Source organism: Panthera leo, chromosome F3, assembly GCF_018350215.1.
Source record: "Panthera leo isolate Ple1 chromosome F3, P.leo_Ple1_pat1.1, whole genome shotgun sequence".
Taxonomy (NCBI): domain Eukaryota; kingdom Metazoa; phylum Chordata; class Mammalia; order Carnivora; family Felidae; genus Panthera; species Panthera leo.
In genome coordinates, this window is record NC_056696.1 from 20,148,778 (window position 1) to 20,176,029 (window position 27,252).

General features: G+C 44.3%; 1 protein-coding gene across 1 annotated transcript; it reads right to left on the reverse strand.

The window, feature by feature from the left end:
- Positions 1-26,935, reverse strand: LOC122212206 (quinone oxidoreductase-like protein 2). Its single transcript, XM_042925944.1, has 10 exons — positions 26,762-26,935; positions 26,564-26,672; positions 24,387-24,483; positions 22,365-22,423; positions 21,743-21,808; positions 20,850-20,959; positions 19,986-20,067; positions 15,192-15,373; positions 11,238-11,466; positions 1-250 (listed from the first exon to the last, which is right to left on the reverse strand). Exons 1-10 carry the CDS (start codon positions 26,809-26,811, stop codon positions 182-184), a joined length of 1,053 nt encoding a protein of 350 aa, XP_042781878.1. The 5' UTR covers positions 26,812-26,935; the 3' UTR covers positions 1-181.
- Between the last annotated feature and the right edge of the window lie 317 nt (positions 26,936-27,252).

Here is a 27,252-nt window from a genome sequence, read left to right on the forward strand (position 1 = left end):
TATGTGTCACACTATTTACTAGGAATAAGAAAACAGAATCAAAGATGCCTCTAAAAGATTCTGAACCTGGATTAATCAGGAAAGCGGTCACACCTTTAGAAACACTGGAGGCAAAGGAGGTTTTTTGGAAAGATGAGGAGCTTAGATTTGGACATGCTGAATTTGCTGCTGAGGTGAGGGTTTATTTCAGGGAGATAAGCACCTTGCCCATGGATTTGCGCTGTATCACATGAAGGAAGGCATCATTGACCTAAAAAAAAATTCAAAAATATATGGTCACAGTTGCACATTTCTTTTTTAAAAATTTTTTTTTTCAACGTTTTTTTATTTATTTTTGGGACAGAGAGAGACAGAGCATGAACGGGGGAGGGGCAGAGAGAGAGGGAGACACAGAATCGGAAACAGGCTCCAGGCTCCAAGCCATCAGCCCAGAGCCTGATGCGGGGCTCGAACTCACGGACCGCGAGATCGTGACCTGGCTGAAGTCAGACGCTTAACCGACTGCGCCACCCAGGCGCCCCACACAGCTGCACATTTCAATAAGCATTCTCTGGTAGGCCGAGTCTTAAAATAGCTAAAATATTAAGACGTGTCTCCAATGAACTGTATACAACTAACTATGCAGTACTAGCTGAACAATCACCATAAACTGAAAGGAAAATAATAATATTTAAGAATAACCCAACTTCAGAATTTTTCTGTCCAAACTAACAATTTTCAACGTCGTCAGATAAGTGACAGCAGGTCAAAAGTCCTCAGGCCGCTCCATACTCTATTGTAATATTTCTGTGTGTTCTATCTCTTGAAAGAATGCAGCTACTGCCAGAAGAATCAATACTTTAATATTTTACAATTTTTATCTTCTTATTAAAATTGTCCTGTTTCCAGTGTAACCGAAATTGCAATCTATCTCAAATCCTATTTTTTTTTTAGAAGTACAAGGCTATAAAACATAAATTAAAAATCAGCCACAGTAATAAAAACAGTGCGATACTGGAGAGAGAATAAGTGCATCAACGGAACACACGAGAGCCCAAAACAGGCCCACACGAAGACAGTCAACTGAGCCTTAACAAAGGAGCAAAGGCAAACTCAGTGCAGAGGGGACGGTCGTTTCAAGAAATGGCACGAGCGAGATGCCTGGGTGGCTCCGTCAGTTAAGCGTCCGCCTTTGGCTCAGGTTATGATCTCGCGGTCCGTGGGATGAAGCCCCGCGTCGGGCTCTGTGCTGACAGTGAGGAGCCTGCTTGGGATTTCCCTTCACTCTCCCTCTGCTACCCTCCCTCACGCTTGCTCTGTCTCTCTCTTCTTCTCCCTCTCAAAAATAAATAAACATTTAAAAAAATTAAGAAGAAGAAATGAGCTATCAAGCCACGAAAAGACATGGGAGAACATTAAATGCATATTGGGTTTTTTTTTCAAAAAAAAATTTTTTTTTTAATTTTTTTTTTCAACGTTTTTTATTTATTTTTTTGGGACAGAGAGAGACAGAGCATGAATGGGGGAGGGGCAGAGAGAGAGGGAGACACAGAATCGGAAACAGGCTCCAGGCTCCGAGCCATCAGCCCAGAGCCTGACGCGGGGCTCAAACTCACGGACCGCGAGATCGTGACCTGGCTGAAGTCGGACGCTTAACCGACTGCGCCACCCAGGCGCCCCTTCAAAAAAATTTTTAATGTTTATTTATTTTTGAGAGAGAGAGACAGAGTGTGAGCAGGGGTGGGGAGGGGCAGAGAGAGAGGAAGACACAGAACTCGAAGCAGGCTCCAGGCTCTGAGTTGTCAGCACAGAGCCAGATGCAGGGCTCGAACTCACGCACCGTGAGATCATGACCTGAACCAGAGTAGGATGCTTAACTGACTGAGTCACCCAGGCACCCCTAAATGCATATTGTTAAGTAAGAGAAGCCAGTCTCAAAAGTCTGCATACTATACGATCCCAACCACATGACATCCTGTAAAAGCTAAAACTGTAGAGACAGTAAGAAGACCCGTGGCTGTCAGGGGTTGGGGTTGGGAGCAGGGGTGAATACATGGAGCCCAGGGGATTCTTTAGAGCAGTGAAGCTGTTCTGTATGATACTGTAATGATGGATACATGACAGTATACATTCGTTTTGGTAAAACGTATAGACCTGTACAGCACAAGAGTGATCCCTAATGTAAACCAGGGACTTCAGTTAATAATAATGTATCAACATCGGCTTATCACTTGTAGCAAATGTACCACACCAATGCAATATGTTAATATTAGTGGAAACTGGGTGGTGGGAGAAGGAATATATGTGAATGCTACATACTCTCTGTGGAATTTTTCTGTAAACCTAAAACTGCTGAAAAAGTAAGTAAAGTCTACTGATTTTTAATAAAATAAATAACAAATGCACAAAATTAAAATTGAAAAAAGCAAACAGTAGAAGATAATAGAAGTGTCATTATTTGCACAGAATGTAATAATCTACATAGAAAAGCTAATCAAAGCAACAGATAAGCAAATGAGAAAGGCCAGCATATTGTGAGATAGAGATCAGCTAACAAAAATTACTGACATCTATATAAAAAATAATCGACTCCGGGGTTGGAAGATGGCGGCATAGGAGGACGCTGGGCTCACCGCGCGTCCTGCTGATCACTTAGATTCCACCTACACCTGCCTAAATAACCCAGAAAACCGCCAGAGGATTAGCAGAACGGAGTCTCCGGAGCCAAGCGCAGACGAGAGGCCCACGGAAGAGGGGCCCCTCCTTAAGTGGATCACCTAAGGAGAAGCAAGCTAAGCCTGCCCCTCCTGCCCCCGTGCACCTTGCCTACCCACCCCAGCTAATACGCCAGATCCCCAGCACCACAAGCCTGGCAGTGTGCAAGTAGCCCAGATGGGCCATGCCACCCCACAGTGAATCCCGCCCCTAGGAGAGGGGAAGAGAAGGCACACACCAGTCTGACTGTGGCCCCAGTGGTGGGCTGGGGCAGACATCAGGACGGACTGCGGCCCCGCCACCAACTCCAGTTATATACAAAATAATCAAGTAGGAAATAAAACAGAAATGAAATAGTGTTCTCAAAGGCAACAAAAGCAGTAAAGTACTTATAATTAACATAATTAAGAAAGACCCACAGACTTTATGGAGAAAAACTTTGAAATCTATTTACAAACATGAAACATCTGAATAAATGGCAATATATCCCTCTTCGCAAATGAGACAACATTGTAAAAACATCAGTACCTCCCCCAAATTAATCTCTAATGTCAATGCAACTCCAATGTCAGTCAGATATTTTTCAGGAACTAAACAAATCTATTCCAAAATTTACCTAAAAGGATAAAGATTCACAAAGAATCTTTAGGAGTTTAAGAAAGAACAAAGGTTGGAATAGTGGCCCTTCAGATAGGAAAACATACTTCACAACTATAAAGACAACAACAGTATGATACTGTTGTAGGAACAGGTATCTGAACCAAGGGAATAGAAGAGAAAACAGAGTGTATCTGGGAACTTGAAATAAGATGAAGGTAGCAACATAAATCAGTGGAGAAACTATGAACTATTTGGTCTGGGAAAACTAGGTCACTGTAAGTAGAAAACTAAAAATTGCTTACCTAACGTATACCCAATACAGAGGAGACTTCAGATGGATTAAAAGCATGAAATAGTGTGAAATAAAAGTACAAAGTTAGTAGAGAAAAATAGAGAAGATCACTGTGACCCAGATATAACAAAGGACTTTTTAAATATGTCCTAAATAGCACTAACCCACAAGGCAAAATATTGATGTGTTTGATTACATTAAATCTAGACAAAGATGACAGAGCAATGACAAATTTGGAGAGACAGACTTCTGCAAAGTCTCAAATTAGCATCTAGAACCTTGCTACTCACAGGGTGGTTCAAGGACCTGAGGCTTCTGTATCATCTGGGAGCTTATTAGAAATGCACCATCTTGAGCCCTTTCCTACCTTGACTGAATCATAATCTGCATCTTAACAAGATCCCCAGGTGATTCATACTCACATTAAAATTTGAGAACTGCAGATTACACAAGGAAATTTTGCAAATTAGTAAGAAAGAGACAGGAAGCCCTGCAGAAAATCGCATGAAGGGCTTAAAATGCTATTCAAAGAAGTGGAAACCTGAATGTTTACCAAATCTATAAAGAGATGCTTACATTGATTAGAAATCAGGGAGATGCAAATTAAAATAATAAGATGCCACTTTACACCCGTCAGTTTGGCAAAAATCAGAAAGTAGGACCATGCTACATATCAATGGGCTGGCGAAAGAAGAATCCGCGTGCACTGCTGGTGAGGGCGTGAACCAGTTGAGTCATCCTGGAGAGCGGTTTGCTGTCATACATCCTATGACCCAACAACCCTACTCCTGGGAAAATGCTCCCAAAGCAACATTGCACAGTCCCGACTGTGAGACCGTGTGACTGTGTATTATAGTGCTGATTATGGTGGCAGGGAATCAGGTCAAGGCCAGAGCGCATCACTAGGAAGCCGGTCTGTAAACTATGGCAGGTGCACACCGCTCTCTTCTAGGCAGCAGTGAGAAGCAATGAACCGGGCACAGCACCAGCAACATCGGTGGTGCTTAAAAAGACAGCACTGAGTGAAAAATGGAGAAACAGAACAAGGTCTACCGCACAACCTTATGCTGTTAGGTATTTGTGTTGCTTGAAAATCAACTAACACACAAAAAATCGTATGTTTTACAAGGAAACATAATCCAAGCATACGTATCAAACACATTATAGAGACTGACTCTGAGGAGGGAAACAAGAGTAGAGAACGGTAGTGGGCAACGAGAATAAAGGGAATAAGTAGATTCAGATATCCAGAAATACACAGACCTAAAAGCAGAAGACGGCCCAACAATGAAAATGTGCTTTGATTTTTTTGGGATGAGCACTGGGTGTTGTATGTAAGCCAATTCGGAAATAAATCATATTCATTAAAAAAATAAAATGTAAAAAAAATAAAAATAGTAATAAAAAGAAACTGGGCTTTGAAATGAGGAATATGAATATAGCCAACCTTCCCATGGAAACTCTTCCCAAAAAGCATAGAAAAAAATAAGTAGAAAAACAAATCAATCAATCAAACAAATCAATTCTCTGCAGCATGAAATCTCTGGTTTCAAAAACATCTGTCTTGCAGGGCTTTGTGCCTTACAGACACCTTTCCAATCCATGTAAATTTAGACATACTCAAAGGAGGTAGAAAAGGTTGAAGAGGTCTAAGACATGTGTTTTGAAACATGCATCCCTGCCCTGTTGATCATTCAGAGGTACAGCTCCAGGCGACTTACAGCTGTATCTCACCGTCAGTTTGAAGCTGCCTGTTCCCGGAGATCTGTCTCAGCCCAAAGATAGGAAATACTCCGAAAGCAAGCACGATTCGAGATAGCGATACCTCTTTTACTGGCTTCCTAGAGAAATGAGGAATCTCCTACAGATTAATGTTGACATACAAAGAAAGTTGTCCGTTTAAGTGCGAAAGCTTGTTTTTAATCACTTGGCTTATGTATGTATGTATAGAACTGTAGCACATATTTACCTAACTTCTTGAAAAGATAATATTGGTGGGAAACACAAACTTTTTGTTCCATGATTTGGGGATCTCATAATTTTGAACATCTGTGATTTTCCCTTCTGTTTTTCTGGACTTCTATGTCCATTTGCCACTTCTGCTGTGATTGTAGCTACTTCTAAGAATAATCCAACTCTGTCTCCTTTCTACCTTGTGGTTTCTATCCAGGCAACCAGTGCTGTCCCGGACTGGATGCTCAGAGTGTGATAAGGCTCTGAGTGAGAAAGTAAGAAGGAAAGTGCATGGCATCAGACCAGACTCTTTTGATAGCTAATTCAGATGCCTGGGGACATTTTCCCCCTGTATTCTACAGGCTGCCCCCAGAGAGGGAGGCTGTTCCATACTGCTCCCTACATAGACACCCAGGCTGTTCCCAGAACCCTCCCTCGCACAGGGTGAAGCCATAATTAAATCTGTCTCTGGAGATATGCAACTCAGAATAATATGGGGGCAGGGTGAGGATATTGCTTTTGTCTTAGGTTTTGCTCTTAGAATTTTTAATTAGCTTATCAAGCAGGAATAATCAAAATAATCTATAGTTCCCTAAATATATCATGCTGATTCATACCTCCTTAGAATCCAACTCTTTCCCCCTATTGTAACCCTGTCCTGAGATCTTCCCAAAAAACAAACGCCTAAAGTCTGTTTTTATTGACTGGCATACACACGGTACCCAGTGAATGCTGACGAAGAAAATAAACTCATGAGTGAATGACCATATCTAGGACTGAGTGGGATTGTTTTCAAAAGGTAAAAATGCTTAGTTAGTGATATGTCGTCAGAGTTGCATTATACTCCTCATGTCATTGCTCTAATACATGTTCATCTGAATCTTCTTTTAAGAGTCAGCCGATACATTTTACCAAAAAAGAGGTAGATGACAAATGAGCATGTGAAAACATACTCAAGATCAATAGAGCAATGCAAATTAAACCCACAGTCAGATACCACTATAAACCTACTGGGATGGCCACCATTAAAGAAAACAGGTGACAATACAAAGTTCTGGCAGATGGCAAACAACTCAGCTCTCCCATATTGTTGGTGGGAATGCAAAAGAATACAACCATTCTCATAAACAGTTGGTCATTTATTAAGAGTTAAACATAGGGGAGCCTGGGTGGTGTAGTCAGTTAAACATCTGACTTCGGTTCAGGTCATGATCTCATGGTTCGTGAGAGTTCAAGCCCCGTGTCGGGCTCTGTGCTGACAGCTCAGAGCCTGGAGCCTGCTTCAGCTTCTGTGTCTCCCTCTCTCTCTGCCCCACTCCTGGTTGCACTCTGTCTCTCTCTGTCTCAAAAATGAATAAACGTTAAAAAAATTTTTTTAAACTTAAAGAGTAATTTAATTTTTAAGAATATTCCACAGATATGGGGCACCTGGGTGGCTCAGTTTGTTAAGTGTAAAACTCTTGGTTTCAGCTCAGGTCATGATCTCACAGTTCATGAGTTCGAGCCCCACATCACACCGGCGGTGTGGAGCCTGCTCAGGATTCTTTCTCTCTCCTTTTCGCTCTGGCCCTCCACTGCTCATGCTCTCTCTCTCCCTCTCTCCCTCTCTCTCTCTCTCTCAAAATTAACATATTAAAAAAAAGAGAATATCCCACAGATAGGAGTGTCTGGGTGGCTCAGTCTGTTAAGCATCCAACTCTTGATCTCAGCTCACGTCTTGATCTCAGGGTCGTGAGTTCAAGCCCCATGTTGGGATCTGTGCTGGGCATGAAAGTCTACCTTAGGAAAAAAAAGAATATTCCACACATACACTCAGGAAACTTCAAGTAAACAATTTCTATCTATCAAATCTATTCATGTAGTGACCTCACCTGACCTTGGTATAATAATCAAGCTCAGATCTCTAGGGTTTAAATATTGTCTAGTTGAGATGTGTGTGAGCTTCTCCCTACAGAACACAGACTTGACACATCTAAATAAGGCCATCCTCTGAACAGATCACGGGACACATTCATGGCCCACCCATCACGGCACGGGTGCAACCCTTCAGCAAATAATACATTCTAGTTAAAATTCAAAATCTAAAGGCTGTTTCTCTAATCTTGCCCATGAAATGTCAACATATGTGTTATAGTTCATGGGAAGTGAAAAAGCTCAACTCTAACCATTTTATGATGGCGAGGTATTTTGCCTTAAACATATATTAAGAGTTTGTTATGTGCTTTTACACGTGTTACCTTATGTGATCTTGATAACCACCTTAGTATGTAGAGTATATTGCTGCCCCTATCACACATGAGGAAACTAAGGCACAGAGATGTGAGTAATTTGCCCATAGCCAGTTAAGAGGTAGGGCCAGGATCTGAACCCAGGTGGTCTAACCCTAATAGCCCCCTCCTCTCAATCAGTCATTCAACAGATACATAAGTACCTGCCAGAATCTGGAGACAAAGAGATGCATGGCCCCTGCCCACATGGAGTTCATAGTCTATAGGAATGACAAGTATCGAGTAATTACGAGTAGATGAACAAAAAGCACAGAGGGCTACAGAAGTTCATACCCATGCCTACTAAAAAGACTATGGTACAAAGTATGTGGTCATATTAATATCAACTACCAAGGTCAAATCTATAAGCCCACATATTCAGGAGAAAAAACAAACTAGGAAACACTAGCATCTCTGATATTATATGTATATACTGGTATATATACGTACAGAGGTCATTTTCCAAGCCCAGACAGGTTCTGATAAATAATTTTTTTCTAATACATTAACTGATTTACATAAAAAATATTACCCAGGCTTTACAGTTAAGTCAAATTAATGACATATATTCATTTAATCATCTTCATTTTAAAAGAATAAAACCTGAGTTCCTCGGTGGCTCAGTTGGTTCAATGTCTGACTCTTGGTTTCAGCTCAGGTCGTGATCTCCCAGTTTGTGGGATCGAGCCCTGATTTGGGCTCTGTGCTGACAGGGCAGAACCTGATTGAGATTCTCTTTCTCCCTCTCTCTGCCTCTCCCCAACTCACATTCTTTCACTCTCTCTCAAAATAAATTTAAAAAGTAAATTAAATTAAATTTTAAAAAACCTAAAATCTATAAATTCCAGTACTGCTTGGAAAAATCCAAGATTCCTGGTTGTTTTAACTATAAGATAGCTCTTTCACATAATAATTCTCTGATAGATGAACAAACTTTATACTCTAGAATAGGTTTCTAAGAAGCAACTTCCTCGTTTGTATGAGGAGAGGGTCTGCCTTAGCCATAAGGAGCCCAGAATCTGGCTTCAAACCAACCTGGACTGGATTCCAGGTCTGTCACTTACTATATAATATCGAGCAGGTTTCTTAGCCCCTACAAGTCTTGATTTCTTCATCTGTAAAACGTGATAAAAATGGCTCACACATCAAGGGAGCATCACAAAGATGAAATGAGAAAATACATGTAAAAGTGTTTAGCACCGTTCTTGACCCATAGTATACACCTAACCTACGGGAGCTGCCATTATTATATTATTACTATTCCTCTATGTGGTTTGAATCTTGAAAAAAAGAGACAGAGAAAGAGAAGAAATAGTAAAGGGATGGTGTGTGAATGAAATGTTTGAAATTGTTAGGGAGAATGGTCTCAGAGGGCCCGGTGATAGCAGGAAGGTCAGCAGTGTGGGAAGAATCAGAAAAACCCTACATGTGGAGCCCTCATTGGAAAGGAGAGGACAAGCTGACAGGAGGGTAGTAATTAGATAGCTAATTTGTGTTTAAGAGAAGAGAGAACTTTGGGCACGTGGGGGGCTCAGTCAGTTAAGTGTCTGATTCTCAGTTTCAGTTCAGGTCATGATCTCAAGTTTTGTGGCTTCAAACCCCACATCTGGCTCTGTGCTGACAGTGTGGAGCCTGCTTGGGATTCTCTCTCTCTCCCCCTGTCTCTGCGCCTCCCCTGCTCACTCTCTGTCTCTCTCAAAATAAATAAGTAAACTTTTAAAAAAGAGAGAACAGAGGGGCACGTGGGTGGCGCATTCGGTTAAGCATCTGACTTCAGCTCAGGTCACGATCTCACAGTTTGTGGGTTTGAGCCCCATGTCGAGCTCTGTGCTGACAACTTGGAGCCTGGAGCCTGCTTCAGATTCTGCGTCTCCCTCTCTGCCCCTTCCCTGCTCGCACTCGATCTCCCAAAAATAAGTAAACATTAAAAAAAAATTTTTAATTAAAAAAAAGAACAGAGAACTTCAGTGTGAGTGATTAAAACAATAATCCAACTCTGGCTTTCTCCCATGCCTGAGCAGCACTTAGAACACATCAGTGGAGAGAAGAGACTGTTTAAACTAGCAAGTGTTTCCATACCTGTCCTAACTGTCCTCATCTTCTATCGACAGGTATACATGAGCTTTAGGTAAAGCAAACCTCGGTTCACAGGCACATGATAAAAGTCACAAGACGGAAGGGGACTCAGCAATTTTGGAAACTGGTGGTTTTCAAGTTTTTTAAGCCACAAAACCTTTTAACGCAAGAAACAGATGAACAAAAAGGTAAAAATGTGCAGCTACTCAGACCCCAGCCGAGATGGGGTCCCAGAGGCCAGGCAGCTCGGGTCACCTGCCCACCCCCGCACACTGCCGCCCCTGAAGTACATAACCTGCTGCAGAGGCGTGGAGACTGATGGTTGGAGGGCAGAGGAGACTTCCCCGAAGGAGCAACTGAAGGCACAGGTGGAAATAGAATCCAACCAGTTTTCCCATGGCCAGTCAGGTTCTCTTTTTACCACCAAATGCTACCCTCTTGACTGACGTACCAAAAAGGAGAAGAAGAAAGTAAACCATGTTTGAGAAGAATATGCCCCAGCATAGGAAAAAATAAAAATAAAAATGGAAGGCTGGTGAGCAGTAAAGTCTGGCACTGACAGCTTGGGCTCAACTAATCTGCACGGGAACAAAACGCTGCCCCATCCAGGGCCGACTCAAGCTACCAAAACAGTTTTTTGAATGTTAAAACAAATTAAGCCAAAAAAAAAAAAAAAAGGAAAAGAAAAGGCTTTGCAGTGAATTCACAGTGAATACCTAACAGATTCACATTTACAACTATATTGCATATGCATGCACACAATTACAGGGGAGGAAGTCTAAGCCACATTAATGGGACTGAGGGGGAATGAAAGAAGGGAGTGAACAGCCAACAAAATTAACTACAGTGACTAATGGATGAATTACAGTCTTATGATGCTGGGTATGATACAGTGTTTTGTTCTCAGAACCTCGGCTTAGATCATCTGGTTGTACTTTAAAGCGTCTGTATTCTAAAATCAAAGGTCAAGTTAAATGCTTGCTTCTTAGACTTGTATGTTGTGGAGTTCAGAGTTCATTTAAACACGGGTAAATTATTTTCTAAAGCACCATCACTTCCCCCTGTTTAAGAAACCCATGACATACATACAGTCTCAATATCCAGCTTCTTCATGACCTGCGCAAATTCGGTTTCCCAGGTGGCTCACTAGGCCCGAGGCTACGGCCATACAAACCAGAAGACAGGGAGAAATCCTGTGGCCCTGCAGCCCGTGAGACTCCATTATTCTGCATTGCATTTTCACCTTTTCATTGCATAAAAGGAGGATTTATGGGCTCCAGACAGAAACTACCCAGTCGTTTGACACAGATTATGTGCTGGCATTAGGCACATCACATCCCTTAAGAGCATCTCACCTCCTCCAGCTTAAAAACCGCTCCGATGTGTGGCTGGATGCGCCCTTGCTGGCAGTACTGAAGAGCAGAGGACAGGATTCTGGAGAAGACGGGAAAGTTCTGCTCTTTGTATCGGCCCCAGTACAGCCCCATAGCAGAGACATTCTTCAGGAGCAGAAGGTTAGCCGGCACAGAAGCAATGGTTCCTCCAGCAAAACCCACCACCACAATCCTGCCCTCCCAGGCCAGGCTGAGGGAAGAAAAGAGAAGAAGAAGAAATTATACAAAGCAATGTATATTCACATTCATTGGAATGGCTAGTTAGCAAGGATGTAGAGAAACTGGAACCCTCACGTACTGTGGGTGGGAATGTGAAATGGTTCAAGTGGAAAACAGTATGGAGGTTCCTCAGATAACTAAAAATGGAACTTACCATACAATCAGGCAATGCCATTCTGGGTCTCTATCCAAAATAACCGAAAACAGGGTCTTTTTCTTACACGTTTTTTTAAAGTTTAGTTATTTACTAGAGAGAAAGAGAGAGCACAAGCGGGGGAGAGGGACAGAGAGAGGGAGACGCAGAATCTAAAACAGGCTCTAGGCTCTCAGCTGTCAGCACAGAGCCCGACGCGGGGCTTGAACTCACGAAACCCGAGATCATGACCTGAATCGAAGTTGGACACTTAACTAACTGAGCCACCAGGCACCTTGAAAATAGGATCTTGAAGAGATAGTTTCACTCCCACGTTCATAGCAGCACTATCTACAATAGCCAAGAGGTAGAAACAACCCAAATGTCCCTGAACTGATGGATGGATAAACAAAATGTGTTATATACATACAACAGAGTATTATTCAGCTTTAAAAAGGAAGGAAATCCTGGGGCACCTGGGTGGCTCAGTCGGTTGGGCATCCGACTTCAGCTCAGGTCACGATCTCGCAGTTTGTGAGTTCGAGCCCCGTGTCGGGCTCTGTGCTGACAGCTCAGAGCCTGGAACCTGCTTCAGATTCTGTGTCTCCCTCTCTCTCTGCCCCTCCCCTACTCACACTCTGTCTCTGTCTCTGTCTCTCTCTCTCTCTCTCAAAAATAAATAAACATTAAAAAAAATTTTAAAAAAAAGGAAGGAAATCCTGTCACATGCTATGTCATAGATGAACCTTGAGGGCATCATGCTAAATGAGATAAGTGAGTTACGGAAAGACAAATACTGTAGGCTTCCACTATTTTGAGGGATCTAAAGTAGTCAAAGTCATAAAAACAGAAAATAAAGTGGTGGTTACCAGGGGCTGGGTGGAGGGAGAAATAGGAATTGTTTAATGGGTAAAGAATTTCAGATTTGCAAGATGAAAAAAATTGTGGAGATCTACCTCGCAACAATATAAATATACTTTACGCTATGGAACTATATACTTAAAAATGGTTAATATAAAAAATAGCTACTATAGCAAATTTTATGTTATGTTTTTTTTTTTAGCCATAGTAAAAAGTGTAGAATGAAAAAAAGCAATCTACATTAATTCATAGAGATAAAAAGTAGAAGTTATCAGGGAGGTGGGGGGAGGGGGAGAGGGGCAGTTATTATTTAACAGGTATAGAGTATCAGTTGGGGACAGTTGCACAACATTGGGAACATACTTAATGTCACTGAATTGTACATTTACAAGTGTTTAAAATGATAAGTACTAAGTTATGTATATTTTATCACAACTTAAAAAAGCAGCATGCATTAAACCCCCAGCTAGGAATTCCTCTTAACTTGACAAACTGGCAGAGGTGACCCGCCCTGTATCACTCTGCATTCTTCAGTAGGAACCATAAAAATAAGTCATAAGCAAGACAGTAGGAGGCCAGAGGAATGAGCCAGTTTTATAAGAGGACCGACTTTAGAATTAAGGCTAGGGGAGCACGTAGGTGGCTCAGTCAGTTGAGGGTCTGACTTCAGCTCAAGTCATGATCTCACAGTTCCTGGGTTCGAGCCTTACGTCAGGCCCTGTGCTGATAGCTCGGAGCCTGGAGCCTGCTTCTGATTCTGTGTTTCCCTCTCTTTCTGTCCTTCCCCTGCTCATGCTCTAACTCGCAAAAAAAATAAAGAAAGAAAGAAAGAAAGAATTAAGGCTATCTATTTAACTACTCTACTTCATAGAAGGAAACATTCCATATGCTATACTTCAAGACAACTCAGGGATGTCTGGGTGGCTCAGTCAGTTAAGCGTCTGACTCTTGATTTCTGCTCAGGTCACGATCTCACGGTTCATGGGATCGAGTCCCACCTCTGGCTCTACACTGTCAGCGCAGAGCCTGCTGGGGATTCTCTCTCTCCCTCCCTCTCTACCTCTCCCCTGCTTGCTTGCTTTCTCTCAAATATAAATAAATAAATAAATAAATAAATAAATAAATAAATAAATAAATAAATAAATAAAATAAAAAAGACAACTCAGAAGATTTTTAAACTTAGGAACAGGAATAAGAAGATAGGTACCTTAATGAAACATCATTTGCTTTGTAAAAAGAAAATTTACTTTAGGAGTCCTTAAAGTTATGTGCTTCTCCAGAGAATTTTGAATAATCTATGAAAATTCACACAAGTTTCCTGCAGCCCATTCTGAGAAGCATGATACAGTTTCACACTAAGCAAGAAGTTATAAAAATGCATTTTATAAACACCTTTGATCCAAAATGCATATATATTTGTTTGGCTTTTGCTTTTTGCTTTTCTTCATTAGAGGGAAGTAAGAAGTCATTGGCACAACACTTTTACTCATTACCTAGAAGGCAAGAGAAAGGTAAGAGTTAGGAGCTCTCTGTCCTAGCTCTCCATTGAGTCAACACACCCCTTCCTTTGTGTAAGCACAGTACCCAGCACAGTGCAGTGATGCTCAGGGGCTATAGAACCAACTGGGTCCCTTCTGCGGGTAAGGTATTCTCTCTGCTTCTGTTTCCTCAACTTTAAAATGAGATAAACCAGGGACGCCTGGGTGCCTCAGTTGGTTGCACGTCCAACTTAGGCCCAGGTCGTGATCTCACAGTCCGTGAGTTTGAGCCCTGCGTCGGGCTCTGTGCTGACAGCTCAGTGCCTGGAGCCTGCTTTGGATTCTGTGTCTCCCTCTCTCTCTGTCCCTCCCCTGCTCACACTCTGTCTCTCTCTCTCAAAATTAAACATTAAAATAATAATAATAATAAAAATAAATAAAAACAGAAGGATAATTGGTGTAGATACAACAGTCCCACTTTAACTCCAATGATTTTCTTTTAATAAAACAAGCCAAGGGGCGCCTGGGTGGCTCGGTCGGTTAAGCGGCCGACTTCAGCTCAGGTCATGATCTTGCGGTCCGTGAGTTCAAGCCCCGCGTCGGGCTCTGTGCTGACAGCTCAGAGCCTGGAGCCTGTTTCAGATTCTGTGTCTCCCTCTCTCTCTGCCCCTCCCCTGTTCATGCTCTGTCTCTCTCTGTCTCAAAAAAAAAACAAAACAAAAAAACAAAAAAACAAAAAAACAAAAAAACAAGCCAAGGAGACACCTATACTGCTGGCTGCTTCTGAAACCAGTGAGATCAAAAGAGTCCACACTTGGGTGCACAGATAGCTAGGGAACGGCCACGCCATTCTAACATCTGAACGATGATCTCAAGAATTACCCACACTATGTATATAAAGTAGTTAATGGGGGCCGGCATAGCTGAATTTAACACATGAATAATTTCTAAAGCATTCGATATTGCTAACTAGAGAGTCTACAGTCATTTTTTGGATATTTTCCAGTTGGATATCTTGTTTTTCTATATTTAAGCATTTCCTGATTTTCCCTCTGCTTCTATTGCTTTTCACCCTCCCACTCAGCTGTTCTCGTTGATGCCAATGCCTATAGGAAAAGTGAGCAGCAAAAATGGAAGAGGAGCAAGGCCAGAAGGAAGACGGGTCTAGAAAGGTTTCAGCAGATCCCCAGGTCCAGCCCCCTCTGGGAAGACCACCACATGCACCTGCGGAGAGCCTCCAGGAAGACATCTCCTCCCACAGCGTCGATGACCACGTTCACCCCATCACTGCCCACCAGCTTCCTCACTGCCTCCTTCAGGCTGCCCTGACTATAGTTCACGATGGACTGTGCACCCTTCCGCATCGCCAGGCTGCACTTCTCGTCACTTCCGGCTGCAGCTATTACCTGCAGAAAGAATACAAAGCTTTCGACAATCCAGAATATGTATCAAAAGGGGTTCACCCCATGCACCCAGCCTCCAACCACAAAGAGTACTAAACAAGGAAGCCAACGTCACCTTGCTACCCTAGCATCAGCCTCAATCCCACACGTCAGGGCCAACAGACAGCACCATCACGCTGGCCCCTCTGTCCCCCCCACCCCTACTGGCCATGGGATCCACATTTCTGGGAATCCTGGAACGCCAATGAGTCTGGCTAGGAGATGGTTCAGGGGACACTCAGAAAGTCTTACCCAATGGGGCGCCTGGGTGGCTCAGTAGGTTAAGCGTCCAACTCTTGATTTCAGCTCAGGTCATGATCTCACGGTTCATGAGTTGCAGCCCCATATTGGACTCATGCTGACAGTGCGGACCCTTCTTGGGATTCTCTCTCTCCCTCCCTCTCTCCCCACCCGCCCTCATGTGCTCTGTCTCTCTATCTCAAAAAAAAAAAAAAAAAAGTCTGAAAGTCTTCTCCAAATATGAATTAAACCACCGTTTAATGAATACCTACTATGAATCAAGTAATAAAGATACCCAAGCTTAGAGTCAAGGTAGCAAGATAAAGCAGTATGATGATGGGGAAGTACAGACAGCTTCAGAAGTGCAGAGGAGAGGTATCCAATCTAGACCTAGATCACAAAAGGCTTCCCAGAGAGTAAAACATGACTCAGTGGAAAGATCCTGAAGTTGGAAAGACCTGAATTCAAATCCTGACTCTGCTACTAACTAGCAGTGTTACCTAAGACAAATTACTTAGCAAGAAATAATACTTACTTAATGTTACTATGTGCCAGGTACTATCCTAAATGCTTTATGTATATTAATAACTCACTTAGTCTTATCTTAATAGCCCAATGATATACACGCTGTTAGCATTCCCATTTTAGAGATAAAGAAACAAAGGCAAAAGAAGTTCAGTAACTTGCCCAAGGTCACAGAGTTAATGGGAGGCAGAACTGGGATCCAACCCCAAGTAATCCATCTCCAGAGTTCATGCTTTAACCTCTATTCTGTCCCCCAGCTTCCCTAAACTTACCCCATCTATAAAACAAGATTTATTTTTAAAATCAAATGGGGGGCACCTGAGTGGCTCAGTCGGTTAAGGGTCCGACTTCGGCTCAGGTCATGATCTCACGACTCATGAGTTTGAGCCCCACATCAGGCTCTGTGCTGACAGCTCAGAGCCTGGAGCCTGTTTCAAGTTCTGTTGTCTCCCTCTCTCTCTGCCCCTCCCCTGCTCATGCTCCGTCTCTCTCTCAAAAATAAATAAACATTAAAAAGAATTTTTAATCAAATGGAATACTGTACATAAAGCACTTGGAAAACAAAGTGTTAGATAAATTGACTCTATTGTTACACATACACAATCACTTATTCTATTTAAACCTCATAAGAACATTATGGGGGAGGTATAATTCCTCCCATTCTATAGATGGAGACCCAGATCTAGAGGTTGAGTAATTAACCCAGAATTAGCCAGGCAGTTAAGTGGTAGAACAATTATGCAAACCCAATGCTGCCTGCCTCCAAAGCCCACGCTTTTCCACTCCACCACTCTGGGAGAAAGCCCTGCTGAAAGCCTGGCAAAGATGGCCATGGGCCACAGTGGGAGGAGGCTGGGGTTTGGAAGTCTCCAGAAGTACTTCTAACACGTAAGTACCGCCTAAAAGTGCCGCATCACTGGATAGCACCCACCAGCCTGAGCAGTTTGGCCCCAAGGTGACATCCAGAACATGCATTCAAACACACAAGGACATCAATGCCCTTAAGATATGTCACACTCACCCACCACTCTTTGAAACTAAAAGCTACGCTCAGATACTCCCCAGGGGAACCCTCAAGTAGCTGCAAATTCACTGACGGTCATCAGCACACAGAGCCACAGAGGGCTGACACCAGCCTAGGGTCTGGGACTTGAGCCAATCTCGCTTCTCACAAGGTGCCAGGGAGGCCTGACACGAATCATGGTCTCCCCTGGTGGCTCACCTTCTTTATCTGTGAAATAGGGGTAATAAACACATTACCCATCTCCCAGTGGTGTGTTAGGATCCAAGGAAAGATAATTGGTGTGGAGGCACTTTGAAAGCAACGTGAAATGCTGTGAATGGAAGGTGCTCTCAAAACAACCCGTTACAAGTAGGTGGCCTGATGAGATTTCTAAAGTTGTTTTTATTATTTTGCTGTTGTTTGCATTTGCTTAAAACAGTTATGGCTGCTAAAGAAAATACAGCTTGGGTTAATTTTAATATCTGAATCAAAATGAGTTTTTCTCTCTACTTAACCTACTATAATGATCTAAAACAAATGGTGCAATTTTATCTTCCAAGAAATGTTAAATAGTCAGTGGTTCTAGACAATGAGACTAATTTTGGTCTCCCCACTGAGAGGTGCTAAAAGCCCTAGCTTTGACATGAAATGTGTTAATATTCCATGGAGAGCCTCCTGGTACCTAAGATTGCTTTCAGAACTCACATGTGCTTCCCCAAAAGAACTTAATGCGAGAAAGGAGAGGGGCCACCAGAAGAAATTCCAAGGCAATCCAGTTATCTCCAAACCTGTGTATCTTGGTGCCTTCTGGATACCCCAACTGCACGTTCCACAGAAACCTCACATTTAATGCCTCCAAACCTGAGCTCACCAGTTCCTCCTGTCTTCTCAACTGCAATAAATGGCAAATCCACACGTTAACCTAGTTTGCTCCTTCCCACTCAATGTCTAATAATAACCGGATCCCTTTTTAAGAGATTCTCGCCGACACGCCGTGCCCTCTAATAGGCGTGCTGCACGTGTAATTTCAATATTCCCACAACGACCCTATGAGGAAAGCTTTATTTTACCAATGAGGAAACTGAAGCAATTAAGCGAGAGGCAGAGTTGGAATTTGAACCTAGGTCAGACTAATTTCAAAGTCCTTATTCCCTCAACTGTATTAGGGAATGCTCTCCCGGCATCAAACTCTATTCTTTTCTACGTCAATATCTCTCAACTCATTGCTTCCAGTGCCTTGGTTCCAGTATCATCACCTGTGGCTTGGATCACCCCCAAGAGGCTGCTCTACATGCCTCCAGACCACCCCTGACTTTGCCTCATTCCTCATCTCCCCTGCCACCAGAATGAACTTTGCAAAATGCTAATACAATCACGGTACTTCCTAGTTTAAAGTCTTTAATAGCTCTCGATGGCTTCCAATAAATGTTCAAATTCTTCAGTGGTGCATGATCTGGTCTCTGCCCACCTCCCTGGAGTCACCTCCCACCATTCCCCACACAGACCCTTTGTTCCACAGATGCTACCAGCAATTCCCTGAATGCAACATGTGACATTCCATGTCTCTGTCCTCTGATCTGCCCTTCCACCACTGAAATGGCCCTCACTTCCCTTCTTCCTCCATTCAACTGCTACCAGTCCTTCAAAAGTCAGCTTAAATGTCTACTTTCTCCAAGAAATCCTCCTTATCTGATACCCACAGCTTCAGAGTGATACCCCTACAGGGACTTGGGTCTTTCTTTCCTTTGTTTATTCTTTCATTTAAGAAGTTATTCGGGGCGCCTGGGTGGCTCAGTTGGTTACGTGGCTGACTCTCCATTTCAGTGCAGGTCTTGATCTCAAGGTGGTAAGATCAAGTCCTGCGTCAGGCTCAGTGCTAAGCGTAAAGCCTGCTTAAGATTCTCTCTCTCCCTCTCTCTCTCTGACCCTTCCATGTGCACTCATGTGGTCACTTGCTCTCTCTCAAAAAAAAAAAAATTGTATGTAAGAAATAGCTATTGAGTGCCTGCTATGGTCTAGGTACCATGGCAGGTGCTAGGACTACAATAAATGAGCCAAAAAGACACTATTCCGGCCTTCATGGGGATTACAGTCAAGTAGGAAGGAGGCACTAATCCAAAAATGACAAAAGTAAAGGCTAGACCACACACTGAAGTGTACCATGAAAGAGACGTACAGGATGCTATGAGACCATATACAAACAGCCAGGGGCTGGGATGTGGGGACAGATTACCATCTCCTGAGGGACAAAGAATACTTCCCTGAAAATATGACATCTGAGTTTAAATTTGAAGTGCGGGGGCAGACAGCTCAGAAGAGCATTACAGGTAGAGGAAATGGAATCTGCAGAAGCCACGGGGCAAGTCAGGCCTTGCCAGGTTTTGGTAACCAGAAGGAAGAGTGATCTACTCCAAGGTCCCCTCATCAGTCTGCAGGCAAACAGATGGCAAGACCCTAATCTGGGTTACTTTATCTCCTCAGTGCCTCGCGCGTGATACTCATGAATGAACGAATGAATATATTCTATCTAGGTTTGAAAACTGGAGGAATGATTTTTTTTTTAATGTTTATTCATTTCTTGAGAGAGAGAGTGGAAGCAGGAGAGTGGCAGAGAGAGAGGGAGACACAGAGTCGGAAGCAGGCTCCAGGCTCTGAGCTGTCAGCACAGAGCCCGACGCGGGGCTCGAACTCACGGACCACGAGATCGTGACCTGAGTGGAAGTTGGACACTTAACCGACTGAGCCACCCAGGCGCCCCAGGGATGACTTTTTTTTTTTTTTTTAACAGAGAATCTAACATGCAAATACCTTAGCCTGAAGAACATTTGTTGCCACATCTATCACTGCAAGGCCTGTGGCTCCAGCTGCTGCTGTCACTAAAACAGTTTCTCTGCCAGAGAAAGATGAATATTACTTCGGAAAGCTTCAAAAATCATGCAACCGTATGATTTCATGAACATTTTAAAGCCAGAAGAGAACTTCGAGGCCATTTCACTCAACCCTTCATGGACACCCACTCTCCAGACTTTGGAGATGGGTTATGTATGTGACTGCTTGACCTGTGCGAATTTGGTCTGGTTGAAGACTTCCCAGGAAAAATATTCCTTAATCTCTCTAGAGGTTTCTGCTCCAGAAATTCTGCCCTAGAATCATTCTCACGTTAAACGTTGCTGAATTTTAGAAGGCATCGATCATGTAATGGTCACTGCTCAATTCAATGCTCAGGCTCTCTAAAAAGGGCAAGAGGCATATTATTTCAGGTAAAGTGGGAAAATTCTGCACATTTGAGTTTGAAATACCCCAGGTAGGCACACACAACCAAGCTTCACAGAAACAAATGCCACAGGACTGTGTTAAAACCAGACTGGAGCGAGTTTACATAAACCAACTCTAAAATTTAAGGTTTGCTAGGAGGTGATCTCCAGAGTGGCCAGGCTTGAAAGACAGATTTCTCCCAATTCCTATTGGCCAAGTTCACAGTCTACCATTCCATCTCAGACAAAAGGATATCCCCACTATCAACAGACCCTTCTCTTGGGTCACTACCTTCCTTTGGCCCTTTCTCACATAGACTGGACAGGGAGCAGAGAGGAAGGGGCAAGGCCTTGGTGGGCACTTCTCATATCAGACAGAGACACCACCTAGCCCTCTGTTGTCTACGTAGTCTCTTACCCAGGCCGAGTACAGGCCCGATGCTCCAAGGCCAAAATAGCAGTGACATAAGACACAGGCAAGGTAGCAGCTTCTCGGAGGGGGACCCCTTCTGGAATCTGCCACAGTGTCTATAAAAAGAGATAACAGTAACTTAGGGATTAAGCACATGTACCTGTTCACAGAGGCTTCTCAGTAAATATTATGATCTGATTGACTGACTGATCTGCAAGGAAACCAAGCTTGTCAGGAACCATGCCCAGGGTAGAAGTTAAAACCAAGCAAGCTGCGACAGAGTTCAGAACTTGGGTGTACGAGTCTTCGAAGATCCTAAGGCTGGCATCTGGCTCAGGAAGGAACCCACTTTCAAAGAATGGAACCACACTGTCATGGGGATGAACTGGAAGGTTCTATACAAATTTTACCTGAATAAAGCTGTGAAAAAAAGTGTATGCTATTCACCACTAGGGGCCACCGTTCCCATCCTGTACAACCCTACCCCTCCACCCTGGCTGGCTCCATGCCCAGGACTCTTTCACAAGCTTCACGCAGGGGAGAAAGCTATTGTATCAAGCTCAATGCCTCAAACTAGTTTTTCTACCCAAACTACCTATGGTCCGATTGGACAGCCAACCAGCTGCTCCAGGCAGGACTCAGAAAACAAAATGCCCTTCTTCCTTACACCACTCCACACAAACAAAGCTCTGTGCAAGGGTTGTCACACCAATATAGAAAACGGGTTTAGCATTCGAAAGAAAGAAGTGCTTGGCTGAGAAACAAATACAAATACAAAAGAGAATACAAATACAAAAAAGAGGGAAAGAAGGCTAACAAGAAATGAGAGCTAGGTGGAAATTAAAGAGAAGAAAGGAGGAAAAAAATCTCCAAACATGAATATTGAGAGGTGGGGATACCTTGTGATCAATGATGCATTCTTCAGCCATACCATTAAAGCCACTCACGCCAATAACTCGATCTCCCTGAAGAGAAAATACCATTAAGGATACGTTCAAATGCACGGCCTTGCCATTTACCTTTTCCCAAATGCACCAAAACAAAAAAGACAATCTTTCTTTCTGACCCCATAAGACACAGATTTGCCTTAATCATCTATTCAGAGTTAATGTTTAGTAAATAATTCAGCCACCTCCTCAATATCCCCACCAGGATGCCAAGACAATAGGAGCACATTTTGGACAATGACAGGACAGTGTAAGGAAAAAGTTGATAGGAATTAGAATCCCAGGGTTATTTATTTTTTTTCCACAAGAGGCTGAAACTTGAGAATTTTCTCTCCTCTCAGTAACTGAAGGCTGAGGTGCTGCCTTGTTTAGTAATAAAAAGTTTTACGAAGCCAGGAACTTCCACTGGCTTCCTGCCTCCAATTCAGAATTAGCTTCTTCCCCCTCCATCTCATTTTCGCTTTGGTGTCTGTTGGCGAAGGCCAAGAGAAGCAAGACCCTTCAGCTACAAATGAGGTTAGCACGTTTCTCACAGCTACACACACATCAATTCCCTGGATTTCAACTTATTTACCTCTTTCACTGTGCTGACATCTGTGCCTGTCTCCAATACTGTCCCCGAAAACTCCATTCCTAAGACAAATTGTTTAAACACTAGGTTATCTATAAAGCCTGGCACCATGAAGATGAAAAAAGCGTGATCAACAGGCCATCCTGTCAGCTTTCTAGAGCTGAGAGGGCTTAAGTGTTCCCCCACCACCCAGGCTAGAGAGGAAGAGCTTCATACCCAAGGCACAGGAAAGTGAACTTAAGATTTCATGATCACAACCTGAAAAGCTATGGCAGTCCTATTCTTACCAGACACAAAGGAAAATTTCAAGAATGGGCAAAAGCACAGAGAATCACAGGTATACAAGTACTTTTTTTCTTTTTAACATTTAGGGGCACCTAGTGGCTCAGTCGGTTAAGCGTTTTCTTCGGCTCAGGTCATGATCTTGCGGTTTGTGAGCTCAAGCCCCGCGTCGGGCTCTATGCTGACACCTCGGAGCCTGGAGCCAGCTTTGGAATCTGTGACTCCCTCTCTCTCTGCCCCTCCCTGGCTAGTGCTCTGTCTCTGTCTCTCAAAAAACAAATAAACCTTTAAACAAATTTTTTTAACATTTATTCATTTTTTGAGAGACAGAGTGAGTGGGGGAGGGGCAGAGAGAGAGGGAGACACAGCATGTAAAGCAGGCTCCAGGCTCTGAGCTGTCAGCACAGAACCCGACACGGGGCTCGAAACCATGAACTGTGAGATCATGACCTGAGCTGAAGTCGGACACCTAACCGACTGAGCCACCCAGGTGCCTCTAGCACACAAGTACTTTTGATCCTGCTCACTGGGGCTTTGGGCTCCCTACAGCACCCCACTTACAATGTTCATCAGATTGCATTTATCTGTTTCCGGTTCTCCTCTTGAGGGCTATGAGGACATGAACTATATTTATTCATAAGTACTTGGCTCAATTTGGATGAACTGATGTAGTCTGCTCTTTCCTCTTCCACCTCCAAAATTTCTGAATTTAATGATCACATATTCCCCACTTGAGCTTCAAGAGGAATAACTCAGTTGAGTATGACATTCCCCACCCCCATCCAGCATGTCAGCAAATGCAAACAGAGGGAAATGGTTCCAAATGTTGAGACACAACCAAACACCCCAAGGCCAAAACACAGCAACTATTTTGCAATCGCTGTATCCTTAACAGTATATGTCTATATAAAATATACATGTACTCTATACACAGTGAGCTATACTTCTATCTCTTTAAATAAATTTCAACAACAAAAAGCAGTCATTTGTCCACATATTCAGGATCTAAATGTAATCAGATTGGGCGTAATTAAAATCAGACAGTGGACTGCTAGAAATGTATAAACTCTTTTTCTTATTTCTGATTCTTTGATACTAGATTTCTTTAGGAATGTGTTTGTGAGGACTGAGAGCTTTAGCTGCAAACAGATGTTTATGATCCTTCAGTGAAAAAACAGAGGCACTAACAAGGAATGAAAGGGAATGATGAGGGCCAGTGAGGATTCTGATCAGAATTCTGGTGGACATGGTATGTAAAACTTCATTTGTTCATTTCCTCATTTTTAACGTTTTTATTGAGGATCTACAATGAGCCAGGCACAATGCTAAAAACAGGGATATAACTGGGGGCAGAACAGGTATAGAACCTTCCCTCAAGAAGTTCACTATCCAGAGTTCCTTTTTTTTTTTTTTTTAATGTTTATTTATTTTTGAGAGAGAGAAAGAGAGAGAGCACATGCACGGGAGGGGCAGAGAGAGAGGGACAGAGGATCTGACAGCACACAGCCCGATGCGGGGCTCAAACTCACCAAATGAGATCATGACCCGAGCCAAAGTCAGATTATTAACCGTCTGAGGCACCCAAGTGCCCCCAGAGCTTCTTAGTTAGTGGTGAGGCTGACACATCAGAGGCATCACTGCCGTCAGGCAAGCACCACCGGGGTCGTACCCGAGATGAAGCACATGATTCTGAAAACTCTGTATCATCTTTCCCAACCGGTCACTTGGTCCCTTCAGACTCACCAGGTGTGAAGGGAAGTTGAGGCTTTTCCTGATACTGACCACGGCAGACCAAAATATCAGCAAAATTAACTCCACAGAAATGGACGTCCACTCTGACCTACAAAGGAAACACAGCGGCAAAGTGGAGCAGTGTGCATCCATGGAGACAGAGTTCAGTCAATTACACCAAAATATCTTCTGAACGTCTACTGTATGCCAAGTATATATGCGAAGTGCCAGTGTGCAATCATGAGACAACCCGGACAAGGTTCTTGCCTTCGTGGAGCTAGGAGTATGGTAGAGAAGGCAGATATCAAACAAATAATTGTGATGATTTATTTGCTAAATTACAACTCCTACAAAAAAAAAATGTTATAGAAACATATGGTGCTATGAAAATGCATCATGGTGTGGTTTGACCTTTTGGAGACGTCAGGAAAAACATCTCTGAGTAAGTAACGCTGGAACTAGGAACAGCTAAGAGTTAACCATTCAAAAGAGGAGAGGGAAAGCCTGACACGATCAAAAGCGACGGCATGTGCAAAGGCCCTGTGATGGGAACAAAAGAAAAACCAGTGAGCTTAGAGCACAAAGAAGAGAAAGAGATGGGGCTACAGAGCAGGGACCACACACACCATCCAAGGGTCCACAGTCTTTACTGAGGATCTTAGTCTTCACAGTAGGAGCAGTGGGCAGCCATTAAAGGATTTGAAGCAGAAGGGTAACATGACCAGCTGTTGTGGGGATCAGCAATTACCCTGGAGGCTGGTTCTAGATCCCCAGCTTCTGTGTTTCATGACTGTGCTAGAGCAGAGGCAGGCCTGAAGCAGTGTAGCCCACACTCTTGTAAGCCGGCGGTTCTCCAAGTCTGGTTCCAGAACCACCAGCTTTACTGCTACCTGGGAACTTAGAAATTCAAATTCTCAGGCCTCACCCCAACCTAGGGAATCAGCAACTCTGGGGACAAAGCCTAGCAATCTGCTTTAACAAGTCCCAGGTGATTTTGACACCGGCTGAAGTTAGAGAACAGGGCCAAGAAACAGGAGGAAACGAAGGCTGCAAGACAGAATCGCTGACATCCGTCTACGTGCTTGCTTCCATTTCCAGTTTAGTGCAGAGGTGGCCATGTTGGTGAGAAGGCGTCTCTATGGGCAAAATGCATCCATTCAACAATGTGTTGAGCGCCTGCCGTGTGCCAGGCACCATTCCAGAGTATGAGGATTTAACGGTGAGTAAACTCACATAGACCCAACTCTCATGAGCTAATTCCTTCCCAGGCAGTGTCTGGGCAAATAAGAGGACAAAGGAGCCCAGCCTTCAGCCCGCCCACACTGCGTGCATGACACATCAGTTGTTGACATGCATGCCACACGTAGGTCCTCAAGCCACTCCACCTTGCTTCGGGGATGAGTCAAGAATAAATGTCTTTCAGCACCCAAATCCCAGGGAGCAGGCTGCCATCACACACCCGCCCAAATAATCCATTTGGCAACAGGGTCCCTGTTAGTGATGCTTCTGGGCTGCAGCCGCATTTCTGCCTCTCACCAGGGATCCCTGACAGTAAGGCTCACTGTTTGCTCCACCTTGTCAGAGGTTCTCATTCTCCATTAGAGATGACACTGTGTCACCAGAGTGGTCACCGTGGTCACCCGGCAGGGCCAAAGTGACTTCCACGTTTCGCCGGAAACGCCCACAATCCTAAACTAACCCCACCCCAAATCACTGCGCTACACCGAAGGAGGGCACAAGGCACATGTTTAGGAAGAATTATAGGACAGATGTTGCCGGACTGGTCTGGGGGAGGAGAAAGGACAGATCAGGAAATGCTTAACGCTGAAGAGGAAGCCATTGATGGGGTCCATTTATGTTTGTTAAACCAATAACCTGATGCGGTCATGAAAAGTCTCGTGCAAATCAGAATTGTCTCTTTCTAAGGCAACAGCTCTGGAGCCTTCAGAAAGAGGCCTGCGTTTGAATTTGGGGGAGCAATCTTCCTTCAGCACTTGTGGCCTTTTTGTGAACCCTGAAAGGGCCCTTCCCGCCCAGGACAGAGTTGCGCTCCAGTCTCCCGGCCTCCCCCTAGCTGAGCACTTGGGAACTCCGTTCAGGACGGAAGCCTGCGGAGCGTGTGGTGGCTGCCAAGCGGAGAGCGAAAGTGGGTGTCAGGCATCCCGGGGACAGGCCAGTCACCATCCTACCTCGTGAGGCCGGACGGGGCAGGAGGCGACCTCCTCGATGGCCAGGGGCTGCTTCAGCTCGGCGCAGAGCGCGGCGCGGTAGTGGCGGCCGCAGCCAGGCCCGGCCCTCCTGCAACACAGAGCAAGGGTCGGTTACTGCCCAGCCCCCCCCCCGCCCCCGGCTGACTTTCGGAGCGCAGAGGGAAGTCGGGGCACCACCTGCGAAGCCACACCCGAGGGAGGCACCGTCCCCAAGCCACGGCCGCCATGGCCGGGAGCGGAGAGGCGCGGAGCGGTGGCCCGGGGTGGCAGGAAGCGCGGGACAGCGCCGGCCCCGCCCTGGCCCCCGGGATCGCGCGAGAGCGTCCCACCCGGCTGACCCCTGTGGCCGGAACCGCGCCCGGGCCACCCCTGGGCCACCCCACCCGCGGGGCGCCGTGCGTCCCCAAGTGTCTGAGCGGGGTGCGCGGACCCCGGGGCGTCCGAGCCCCTAAGGCCCCTGGCTCCCTGGTGGTGGAGCCCGCTGGAGAGGAAAGAAAACAGTAAAAGCAATAGATCATCCGACCTTAAGCTATCGTTCACATTTTGCTAGCAAATTTGGGAGACTTTTAAAAGCACACTTGGTGACATTTAAATAGCGGTTGTTGGGTCCTCTGCACATGGGAAATCCTAAATGCGCAGGTAAAGGCTTTAATGTCTGCATCAGCACT